Genomic DNA, 12,516 nt, shown 5'->3' with positions numbered 1-12,516 from the left:
CTTAGACTTTACACCCAAAGCACAAGCAACAAAAGAAAAAACAACAAACAAACAGGACCTCATCAAAATTAAAAACTTTTGTTTTAGCATGAAAGTAAAATGACACAATGGGAGAAAATATTTGGAAATCACATATCCGATAAAGGATGAATATCCAGAATATATAAAGAAATCCTTCAACTTAACAAAAAGATAAACAACCCAATTAAAAAATGGGCAAAAGACTTGAACAGACATCTCTCCAAAGAAGATATACAAATGGCCAGAAGGCACATGAAAAGATGCTCAGCATCATTAGGCATCAGGGAAGTCCAAATCAAAACCACAAGATAACAATTCACACCGATTAGGATGGCTGCTATTCAAACAAACAAACAAACAAAACAGAAAGTAAGTGTTGGAGAGGATGTGGAGAAATAGGAACACTCATTCATTGCTAGTGGCCATGAAAAATGATACTGCCACTCTGGAAGACAGTCTGGCGGTTCCTCAGAAAGCTAAGTATAGAACTATCATATCACCTGGCAATCCCACTATTGGGTATGTACCGAAAAGAAATGAAAGCAGGGACTCAAACAGGTATTTGCACACCAATGTTGGTAATGGCATTATTCACAACTGCCAAGAAATGGAAGCAAACTTCATTGGTTTGTAGCTGTTATGTACCTCAGAAAAGATCACGTTCTTTTAATCCATTCCTGTGGGTGTAGATCTGTTGTGGGTGGGACCTTTTGATTAGGTTATTTCAATTGAGATGTGACCCACCTCATTCATGGCAGGTCTTAATCCTCTTACTGGAGTCCTTTATAAGATAAAGGACACAGAGAACCCAAAGAATCTCACAGAAAAAGCCCCAAAGAAGCCAAGAGACAAGGACACACCCACAGAAGCTGAGAGAAAGCTACTAAAGCCAGAAGCTGGAAACAAAACCCATGAAAAGACCAGCAGATATCACAACATGCCTTGCTATCTGACAGAGGAGCCAAAGCTCACCAGTAACCTGTCTTCAGGGATGGTATCATCCTGTTGATATCTTAATTTGAACCTTTTCACAGCCGTATAATGGTAAACTTGTAAGCTAATAAATCCCCATTGGTCAAAGTCAGTACACTTCTTATATATTCCATTCCATCAGTGTTAGCAAACCAAAACACAATCCAAGTGTCCATTAACTGATGAATGGATAAATAAAATGTGGTAAATACATACAATGGAATATTGTTCAGCCATAAAAAGGAATGACGTCCTGATGCATGCAACAACATGGATGAACCTTGAGTGAAATAAGCTAGACACAAAAGGACAAATATTGTATGATTTCACTAATTTGAAACAATTGTAACAAGCAAACTCATGGAGTCAGAATCTAAAAGACAGGTTACAAGGGAACAGGGTGGGTACAGACAATGGGAAGTTAAGGCTTAAAATGTACAGGGTTTCTATTTGGAATGATGGAAATGTTTTGGTAATGGAAGGTGGTGATGGTAGCACAACATTGTGAGTGCAATTAACAGCACTGAAATACATATCTATGCATGATTAAAAGAAATGTTATGTCAAATATACGGTAATAGAATAAAAATTAAAAAAAAAATCCATGAAACTATAGTACACAGTGAGTCCTAAGTTAAAACATGGACTTTAATAATACAGTTGTAAAAATGTGCTATCAACAATTTTAACAAATGATCCACACCAATGTAGGATGTTGGTGGTGGTGTGGTGTGTGGGAATCCTGTATTTTATGCATGTTTGTTCTGTAAACCCACAACTTCTATTTAAAAAAAAAAAAGTTGATAGCACAATTATAAACTGTTCTCTCATGAATTGTAACAAATGTATACCACAAGGTTTAATAGGATGGTATGTGGGAACTCTGTATTTTATGCACAATTTTTCTGTAAACTTATTCTCTACTTAAAAAAAAAATGACGTTAGCTATATAAATTCTGTAGATGGCACAGAATAAGATAACATCTCTTATTTCTGTGAATGTTTCCAAAAATATCATTTAATAGAGAGGATTTCAAAAGGGGGTAGAGAGAAATGAAATAGGATTATTTCACAATTAAAACAGCTTAAAATGAAAATAATATTTATTTACTAATATGATTCTGGAAAAAATATTTTGTAATTAATTCCTCTGTTATCCTTCTTTAAAAATATGTTATTTCCTCAACCAGCACACTGAGGATTAGCGCTATGGACCTTACCTTTGGTGCTTTATGAAAAACTTGGCTTCCTTGAGTCATAGCTTGCAACCCAAACTGGCTCCACATGATTAATTTCAAAGTGGGCATTAGCATTCTTCCTGAAAACAATGCTGTGTACTTTTGAAAACATTCACATTTAACCTTGTGAGTTCACTTCTACAGAAAACAATGAACTTTATTCTTCAGCTGTTTGTGTGTTGGTGTGTGTGTGTGTGTGTGTGTGTGTGTGTGTGTGTGTGGGTGTGTGTGTAGGGGAAGGGTGATCAGTTTACTGCAAGAAATTAAGCCAGGCTGAAAGAAGGTGAAGCTTGATTAAAAAAAAAAAAAGAAAATCAAAATTTGTTTAAGGGAATAAGTATAGGTGCATTAGATACAGTTAATGGCTTTTCTGGGCTTCAAAAAGCATCCATCTAGTCTTATTTTTCTGTTTTGTTTTAGTCGAGATTCTGATGTTCATCTAACAGAAAATCTTTCTGACAAAATAGGAGGCTTCCTTTAATCAAGCTCATAGTTTGAAACATTAAACGATAGGATTTTAAATATGTATGGGAAGAAAAGAATACTGAAAACAAGTAATTAGGACTCTACTGTATTTTTAGATTTAGAAAAATATAATCATGGACCAACACTCTTCTAATCTTGAGGAAGGACATCAGCAGTTATTTGAATGTAACCTCTCCCCCAAAATTCCCCAAAGCCTGTGATGCAGTTGCTGTGATCCCGAGGCCCTTGACTCCTACATTGCTGTGTGATCCAGAGAATGGAAGTAACCCAATACAATTCTATTTCTTGAAAATATGAACTCTTAACCAACAAGGCACAGAAAGGAAGCCCTCAATTGTTCACTCACCCTGGCTACAGTATTCAAATACAATTACCACTCAGATACGGAAACCCTGAGAAAAAATAGGTGAGTAAAAAAGTAGTAATTCATACTTTCAATTAACCAATTTAACAGTGCCTCCTCCCAGAGAGGTAGTTCTTGAACAGAAAAGCAGCCTAGTGGAGGAAGACCTGCTCAAGATCTATCAGGCATGTTAACCAAGGCTTACTACTTCCAGAGTAGTGACAACACATGAGCTAATGCTAAGGCAAACAAAAAGCACATGAACAACCAAAAACTCTTAGTTCAACTTCTTTTGCTAGCATATTTACAGAGTAATTGAAAATCTGAGTTTTACCCCCTCTGTTTCAACTACTTTAGCTTGTAAATTGCTGAAAACATTTGTGAACTTTCAAACAGTAAAAAGCAGAAAAGGTTTCTAGATAATAGACCTCAAAATTAGTCTCTGAATTATTGAAATGTCTCATTAAGTACATTTTAAAAGAAAATTCTTTAGAAGTCCACACTGTTTACATGTCTTTACATTGTCAAGCTATACAGGTCAAAAGTAAAATAAAATCAATGATTTTTAGCTTAACAAGAATTGGAAATTCCAAATTAGAAAACAGCTGTCTTTTTAAATTCAATATCATAACGATCTTTTAAGTTAGTATAATATAAAAGTTCTCAGGACTAAGCTGGAGGAAGGCTAAACTTCATTTTAGACTTACAGTAATTTTAAAAACATGAAGAGGAAAAACTGAAGCAAAACCATGCAAAGGGAATTTTTAAAAAAAACAGATTCATTAACAAGCTTTTCACAAAGCTTGAAAAGGAAATGGGTTTTGATTAATCAAAGCCTGGATGAATACTGAACCATATGTTCAGTATATATGAGAGGAAGCTTAAGACCTGCAATTAGAAGTATTTGATATTTAATTTAATCTTGGTAGAGGAAAAATTGTAATGTAATTTTTACAACAGAATTCCTTGTTGCCTGCCTTTTGTGGTATTTCTGACCATTAATGTATTTAGGAAAACTAAAATTATTTAAAGAAGAGGCATCCAGTTTTAAAGTAATATGGCACACTTACATGTGGAAAAAAAAAACAACTAGAAAACCACTTGATATAACTATAATAGAAAATACGTATATAAATATTTTTAAACATTTTATTTCAATAATACTCTTTATCACTTCAATTTAAATCATTCCATTATGAAAATTTCTTAATTGAAGAGTGAATCTTTCTCCAAAACTCTAAATTAAGCAGAGCTTTATCAATAAAATTTACAGCAATACAGCCTTTAGAAATACATAATTCTTCATTTTACAATAATACTTCCCCTTTAAAAGTTTGTCATGGTTTGTCACAGATTTAAAGTACAAGGCACCTAATGCTATGAAAGGATAATACAGTAAACATAGTGTAAGTGAACCAGATCTTTTCCCAAATATTTATTCTTTTAAAAGTCCCACCAAATTTGTATGAACGAACTTGTTGCATAAATTAAACACTTTTTCTGTGTTGTTACTTTGCAATATTCTACAAAACTCAAAAATATAATCTGTACCTATTACAGGCAGCTTATTTTAGCATTGTACCTGTAAGAAACACTGATCTATATACTTAAATGATTTCTTGAAAACATTTTCATACTATAATCCAGCATTTAACAAATATGTGAAGATAAAATCTCCAGAACATTAGGATTTTATTCCTTGGTTGGTTCAAATTGTTTCATCAGCTGAATTCCTTGAGGGGTTTAAGGCAGGTTGGTCCTTTCGGTGGCTTGTGGACTGGAACTCCCTATACTTCTAAAGATACATACACTGCAAAGTACTTCATTATCAAAATGAAGAAAACAGATATGAGGAAAATATGTTTTAGAGTTTCAAAGAACTGAAACTGTTATTTTTCAGACTAGGCACTGAAACATTTTTCTACAAAAACTTAGTCGGGGATTGTCTCTTCGCTGTATAACGTTCCATTATCAGGCTAAAAATAAAAACACACACAAAATCATCATTAGATTACAATTTCCATAATTTTAACTCTCTATATTTTACAAAAAAGGAAATATTTTTTAAAAAGTAAATTTTTTTAACCTTAAATTATATACCATACATGGTAGATATACTTAACAATCCTGGGTACCTGAACTGGAGTTAAGCACTAAAAACTCAAGGAAGTGAGTTCTAAGGCAATTTTAAAGGCTGACATCCAGCACTACCCCAAGATCATGTAACAGTGTTTAGTTTTATTCCTGGTATACTCCACCATTACACCTGTCAAGAAAAAGACACCAACCCAACCTGTTCTACTCTAATCTACTTGAGTGTAATCTATCTTCTTCATTCTTCACTGTCTCCCATTTATCCAGCTCTCACTTCCAAAAATATTGAAATCTTGCCTAGGTGGGTGCGTGTGAGTGTGAATATGGGAATAACATACGAAGCACCAAGGAGGGAAACTGCATAAATTCCAGCAACAAAAAGCTTTGAAGAATAACTGTTGTGTTGTGTTTTTAACTTAAATGTGGCAAAAAAGCACATATTTAGTTTCACTCCTAAAGTTCATTAAAAAGATAATAAAGGGATTTTTGTTTGATGGAATAAACATATGGATAAAGAAAAGAGGAGAGAGAGAAACTATTAACAGCTGACTCTCAACAATAAGAAAGCAAGATACAACCAGCATCTCTGTAAGGACAGGTGAAGAAACAACTAAAAGCAGGAACTAAAAGGTATGAAGTCTACAGGAAAAGCATTTAGACACTCGGGTGCCTTACTCTTACTTTTCACCACTGTTCAAGGGCCTCTTTCTCCACCCCAGCTAGAAGACTTGAGGTTTATTCTGTAAAAAGGGCGTATCAGAGGGTCTCTAGACAGAGGAAATGCCAGGCACAATTGATGGGAGATTTTCCTACTGAAAATAAGTGGATCAAGCCAAAATTTACGTTCTCAAGGTTCAGACACCCACACTTTCTTCTCCTCTCCCAGACTGTTGGTAATCAGGCATAAGCTTCCAGGCAATGCCCAGGAATCAAATCTGATCTGTTAGAAAGAAAAGATCTGAAGATAACTCATATTCAGGGTTCTGTAAGACAGCACTCCAACCAGACCACCCTCAACAGACAAGCCCTACCCATGCCAACAGAGCTTCATATTAGCTTTTAAGTATGCCATTCACTCATAAATATAAGCAGAGAGTCAAGGATCACCAACCAGATAGTTGAGAAAAGCATGTTATATAAGGCAGAACTAGCAAGCAGAAAAAAGCAACTTGGAGGAAAATGGACCTATATAGAGAGAAATGAAAGAAGATATTATATTCATGACTGAACTGAATGCTATAAAAGTGGAATAAGAGACTAAAAAAGTACTCTTAGAACTTAATAATATGTAGCATAAATTAAAGCAAAACAGCAGAAATAAACTAAAATGAAAAATAAATTTAAATTATAAACAAATAATGCTGAGAATATTGTTGAAGTAAGCACTCAGAAAGCAGAAAAAGGTAAAAAGGAAAATATAAAAGAAAAAATTAATTTAGATGATCATCCCAAAAGGTCCATATCCAAATAACAACTGTTCCATTAAGAAAGGAAAGAGAAAAAATTGGAGAGGAAATTAATAGATAAATAAATCAAGAAACTGTCCCAGAAGAGAAGTTTCCAGGCTGAAGGGGCCCATCAATTGCCCAGCACAATCAGGCAGACCTCCCTGAAGGCACAACACTTCCACAGAAACAGGAAGACCCTACAAACTTCCAGAGAGAGATAAAGAGAGCAAAAGAAAGAAAAAGAAAGAGAGAAAGATGGGTTTGGGGAGCGACAAGACTAGATAAATGGCTAAGGTATCATATGTACAAAGAATCAAGAATCAGAATGGCATTCGATTTTTCAACAATTCAGGAAACTGCCTTCAAAAGTCTGAAAAAAATAATTTCCAACCCAGAATTCCATACACAGCCAAACTATAAATTAGGTATATGTTAAAATATTTTCAGACATGTTAATCCTTAAAAAAATTTACCTCCCAAGCATCCTTCCTCAGGAAGCTACCAGAGGATATGCTAACAAAAAATGGTGAAAATCAATAAAGAGAAGACAAGAGATAACAGAAAACCAAGGATTTACTGCAAAAGTGAGAGACAAAGAATGATGGTGAAGGGAGATCTTAGGACAACAGCTATGCAGCAAGCTGGAGAACACCTAGTTCATTTTGGAGCAAGCAGAATCCTCAAGGAAATGTTTCTTCAAGAAAATGAAGCTAGACATATACTACCTCATGCATTTCAATGTTCTGAAGGTAGACTGGGGAACGAGTTTGAGATTGGATTAGTGATAAATACATAAAAGAACAAATTTTAAAAAAAGAAAACTATTATAAATTCCAAGAAAAACAAAATATTATGCAGGAAAAGAAAAGTTAATTTCAAGTCATCAAAACAATATAAAAACTTGATACAGACTCAGCAACAACTACCCTGGGATGAGGAGGAGGCAGGGATTATGTGGGGTAGCCATGTGGGTAGAAGGAGAGGAGGGGTAAACAGAAAGTAATCCATCTTTATCTTCTTCAGTGGGAAAGTCAATAGAAAAAGCCTAAAACTGAAAAATGAAGAAATAGGAATATAAGCACGTTACTTACAGAGCTAGGGAGGTAATACCATATGAATCAGATAAGAGTTTAAAGTGATTTCCTGGAAGTGGGAAAATAATGAAAACATGGGATAGACAGTGCATGGCAGGGGACAGCTGTTTGGTATAAGTCTTGTAGACCTATAAAGCTTTAAACTGTGTGCATGTGTAACAATAAATACTAGATTAAAAATGGCCCCCCAAAGAAAAACAGAACAAGACAATTATCCTAAGGTTAGAGATGAATTTACCATGAAGTTAATGAAACTTAAGGTTCAAGTCTCCTGGGAAGGCTAGGAGTTGACAGGAGTTGTACAGTGTCCTAGGTGAGGAGAAGACGCCCAGCTGCCATCAGGAAGCTTTTCAATATAGATTTCCTGAAGATATCTCAGAAGCAAGAGACCTCAATCTCCAGAATTCCAACAGTTATTGTGATCTCGCATTCTAGGTAAATAATTACTTTTGTATCTGCCAAAGGTATATGCTGGATAATTTTTAGCATTCATTAAGCAAAGCGTTAAATATCCATGTATACTTTATGTTATGTAAGAAATATTAAAACAGACAATATTTCTTAAAATTAAAATATGAAGAAGTATTCTTGAAACACTGTTAGGTGAAAGAGGAAAATCAGAGTATCAGCACATAAACAGTGCCAGTTATGTAAAACACATGTGCAGAGAGAAAAGATGGGATATACACCAAAGTATTGAACTTTAATTATTTTTATAACCAGAGAAAATTTGTCTAAAATACATCATCAAATAAAAGGATGACCCTTACCATGAATAAAAGCATAATTAAAACGTATTGACCACTATTATGTCCTTTAAACATAAGTATTTAATACTTCCAATAACCCTGTGAGATTGGTTCTATTTTAACCCCCATTTTACAAATAAGAAAACTGAGGAACCGAGAGGTTAAGAACCTTACACAGAGTCACATATCTAGTACACAGAGAAGCTGGAATTGGAAGCCAGTAAGTTTGACTCCAGATACCAGACCCTTGATCTCCAGGCTGAAGGGCCTCTCAAACAACTAAGTACGGAATATCAGTTCTGTGTTTGAGAATTACAAGAGTAAGAATTGTTTCCAATGTTAATGCCAGCTCACATACAAACCTGGGCTACAGACAACAGCTAACTAGCACCATCCTCCTGAGAAACACTGTGCATAGGAATGAGACTCTCGCACTGTTCACTGTCTTCTGGGACTCTTAAGAGAAAAAAAATCAATAGTTAAGTAAAGCCTTAAGGCTGAAAGGAACTCTTAAAGATTATCTATGCTATTAGCTGAAGCTAGTGAGGCAAGGATGCAAGTTCATGGCAGAATCAAAACTACGACAAGATCTCCCAACAACTTGTGCTGGGCTCTTTTTAGAGAAAAATGCAAAAAGTTATCTCTTAAAAGGCCCTTGTGAGAAGAAAATTTCAGGCAATGCTGCCATATTTTATTATGAATTATGTTCAAATCACTAAAAGATTCTACAGTTAAATTTGTTATAGCAAAATAGCAAATAAGTACTTCAGTTTTTACTGGGGAATCAAATGAAAAAAAGAGTTAAAAGAAACTACTTTATCACCCAAAGGATCTGAAGAAATTGTTTTATTCTTATCTGGCACAGTACATATAAATTATAATCTTTCAATAATTCCTTCCCCAAATCTCTAAAAGCTAGGCAAATATGACAATTCCCACTTCGTTTAACAAACATTATTTGAAAAAGCAATAACGGGACTAAACTTACCTCTGAATTCGATGTTTTCTGCATATAAAGGCAAAAATTCTTCTGATTCCTACCATCACAGGATCCCAATTGTTATAATGGCATAGGAGAGTTGCAACAAAAAATGAAAAAAATACAGGGATAGCCCCTGCAAAAAATAACCATGAAAACTGTACCTAAAAATAAAAGGTCAAAAAAATTATCAATAGGACAATTTTCCCCTTTAACATAAGTTTTCTATTTATGAAAACTAACATGAATAAGTTAAAATACCAAGCAGGTAATACTAAGCACTGACAATATATCATTAAATACAAGGATTCATGACTTCAATTTACAATTCTACTTGTCTCAAATTACCGACAATAGTTCTTTACTTGGAAAAATAGCCTAAAGCAAGAAAGCATGTTTTTCACTTATTAGGTATAGTATACCCAAGAGCAGAAATATCCACTATGAAACTCTGTTTTGTCTTGCACGCCACTTTGCCCACTTCTTGTTCACTGTTCATTGCCTAATTTCAAATTGATCACTCCTCCTCTGTTTCTGAAGTCACCTTCAAAAACTCATATTTTTTTTTTAAATGGTTATATAACAGTTTTTTTAAGATGGCACTAAAAACAAATGGAACTCAAGTGCAACCTTTGCAAACCTTTTATAACAGTTTGCAACAAATTTTAATCCTGACACTCAAAACCAGTTTATCTAATAGCAAATGAAAATAAGTTCAAAACAAAATAATGACTAAATAAAACAAAAAATATTTTCTTAATTAAAATACTTAATAAAAATATTTTTACTAAGAAAATGTCAGCCAAAGACAACAAGCAAGTTAAACCTCAACAATGAAAAACCCTTAGAAGTCACCAAGTCTAATTCTCCAATCCATCATTTTACCAGGTTTATCAAGAAAATTAAAAATGATGAGATACTATGAAAGTCACATACACACACACAAAGATCCTTCTTCCCTTTCACTGGTTTATTTTTACCATCTTAGAATAAACTAAGGATCAAAAACAATTGTTAAGAAGCCTGATTTGATTTGTTATTCAGACGTGTGCAACAGACTGGTGGTTTGCTTTAAAAATAATGATGAAAAGTGTAACTCCTGTCTTTAGAAAAGGAAAATGTGTTCACCCTGTTTGAGTGTTAAAAAGAGGTTTAGAATTATAGGCAATGCTCCCTCTTGTGGAAAACATACCCTATTCTATTTCATAGCACCATAGAGTAAAGGGTTTATGTGAGAAGAATGTTTTTTATGAGGGATGTATAATGAATAACACAAGAATAATTGCTCTGACTACTTTTAAAATGCATGTGTTATTTGTGTGGTACACACACAAAGGATGAATCGGTCTAGGGACAGCCAGGAATGAAGCAATCATTAAGAAAAACTAAAACAGTTCATACAGTTATAAAATTATCAGCAAATTATAACATATACTTGGAATAGTTGCTGGAATCTTTAATAATCTATAAAAACCATTATACATTTAAATGACCCAAGACCAAAAAAAGTATGAAAAACTTAAGAATAATGAGGGTTAAAAAAATGTAGAAATAGTCAATAAAATGACTTCATGAACATTCAACAAATAACCTTATTTCTTAAGTAAATACAAGCAAAGTTTAAAATACATGACACTTGATATCCACGTAGATAGAGTTCTAGATGACTTTTAAAGGCAAAGTTCACTTTAACAAAGCAGTAATTTATGTATTGCCACATAATTAAAAACTTTAAATGATTTCTGACACGCTATAAAAACAATGAAATGAAGTTATTTATTAGCAAAGAAAATTGCCTAAGTAAACAAAAATAAAAATTTGGATTCCCAAATATATCTGAAGGAAAATCTGAATGTGATCAGGGAACCTTTGTATGGCACAATATATCAAATACAAACAGGTTAAAATAATTTGTTTCAAGTTTAATAAATAATGTCAATAAATGCTAAAACTTCAGAAACTACATATAAAAATGCTTGTCTGTTAGAACCAAGAACTTGACAAAAGTGGAAGATTTCTGCTATCATGTTTCTATTACAGCTCTTGGAAAAACCCTGCTACTTTTTCCAGGTGTTCTCTCTTTACTCTCAATCTCCACCAACGGTTACCTCCTCATTTAACTGGTTGCCCATGTGGAGACAATTAAGAAAGGACTGTGGTTATGTTGCTCCAAGAAATTACATTCATAAACATTTCCCTTTTCTTGTGTTTTGCTATAAAATCACTTAATAAGATTATTCCCTGTGACAGTTCTTTAAGAAAATTCCCCAGATTTAATCTTCGACTTGTTTTTCAAATCTTGAAATGATGTGTTCAAGACATCAACACAATAAAAGCTGATTTATACAGCAGTTTACCAAATCCTCTAATAAGCCACACTTCCCCAGTTTCACGAACAATTTCAGTTGATATTCAAGATTGTGATCCCAAGAGGTACAAGGACCTGAACATTATTTAAATCTATAAAAGAACCTAATGTTGCACAACTATAATATTCACATTCTTTGAAAATGCATGGTATATAAGATAATCCTCAATTAAGGAGATCACCATTCTTTAACCCTGACAAATAATTAAGAATTTACTGTACCATAAAACGAAGTTAAATATCTCAGAACTGTTTTTTAAATAAAGAAGGTACATATGGTATACATATTACTGAGAGTATCTGCCTTTGTCCTAAAAACTGCACAAAGACCTAAAGAAAAACAGCTTTAAAAATTTGATTTTAACTTCTACACACATTATAAGCCTTTGGGCTTTCAATTATTTCCCTCTTCAAAGTATATTAAAACAAATTTACATGCACACTCTTTTGATACTTAGTACTTGGAGTTAAAAGCTTACAAATACTGAACTGAGTGATAAATGGCTACAATATATCTTTTAACATTAGCTAATGGCACACCTCTTTTCTTCCTGCTACCCTTAAGAACACTGAAGACACTCCTCCCTTCTAGGCTGCTGGTAGGTAGGGACACCCCAGATTCTCTTCATCACGGCCAATGTTTATCACAAGAATTCCTGCATCCAGACTAGGACTTCAGAGAAGAGGGAAGGAGCACCTGCTGTGGTCAGATAGAAATGACCAT

The 12,516-nt window shown here is 33.8% G+C and overlaps 1 protein-coding gene across 4 annotated transcripts in view; it reads right to left on the bottom strand.

The window, feature by feature from the left end:
• Nucleotides 1-4,207: 4,207 nt before the first annotated feature.
• SLC35F5 (solute carrier family 35 member F5) overlaps nt 4,208-12,516 on the bottom strand; it is an 88,425-nt gene continuing 80,116 nt past the window's right edge. The window contains exons 14-16 of one of the 4 annotated variants that reach the window (XM_037849775.1): nt 9,434-9,588; nt 8,808-8,901; nt 4,209-5,036 (exon numbers count right to left, since the gene is read on the bottom strand). In XM_037849775.1, coding sequence (XP_037705703.1) covers nt 8,826-8,901; nt 9,434-9,588 — 231 coding nt within the window. In that variant the 3' untranslated portion in view covers nt 4,209-5,036; nt 8,808-8,825. Of the gene's footprint in view, nt 5,037-8,807; nt 8,902-9,433; nt 9,589-12,321; nt 12,493-12,516 lie in introns of those variants that run through there. The other 3 variants (XM_037849776.1, XM_037849779.1, XM_037849777.1) reach the window with 3 other exon arrangements.

The sequence above is a fragment of the Choloepus didactylus genome, chromosome 9 (genome assembly GCF_015220235.1).
Source record: "Choloepus didactylus isolate mChoDid1 chromosome 9, mChoDid1.pri, whole genome shotgun sequence".
NCBI classification, from domain to species: Eukaryota; Metazoa; Chordata; class Mammalia; order Pilosa; family Megalonychidae; genus Choloepus; species Choloepus didactylus.
This window is presented reverse-complemented; position numbering and strand designations above follow the sequence as displayed.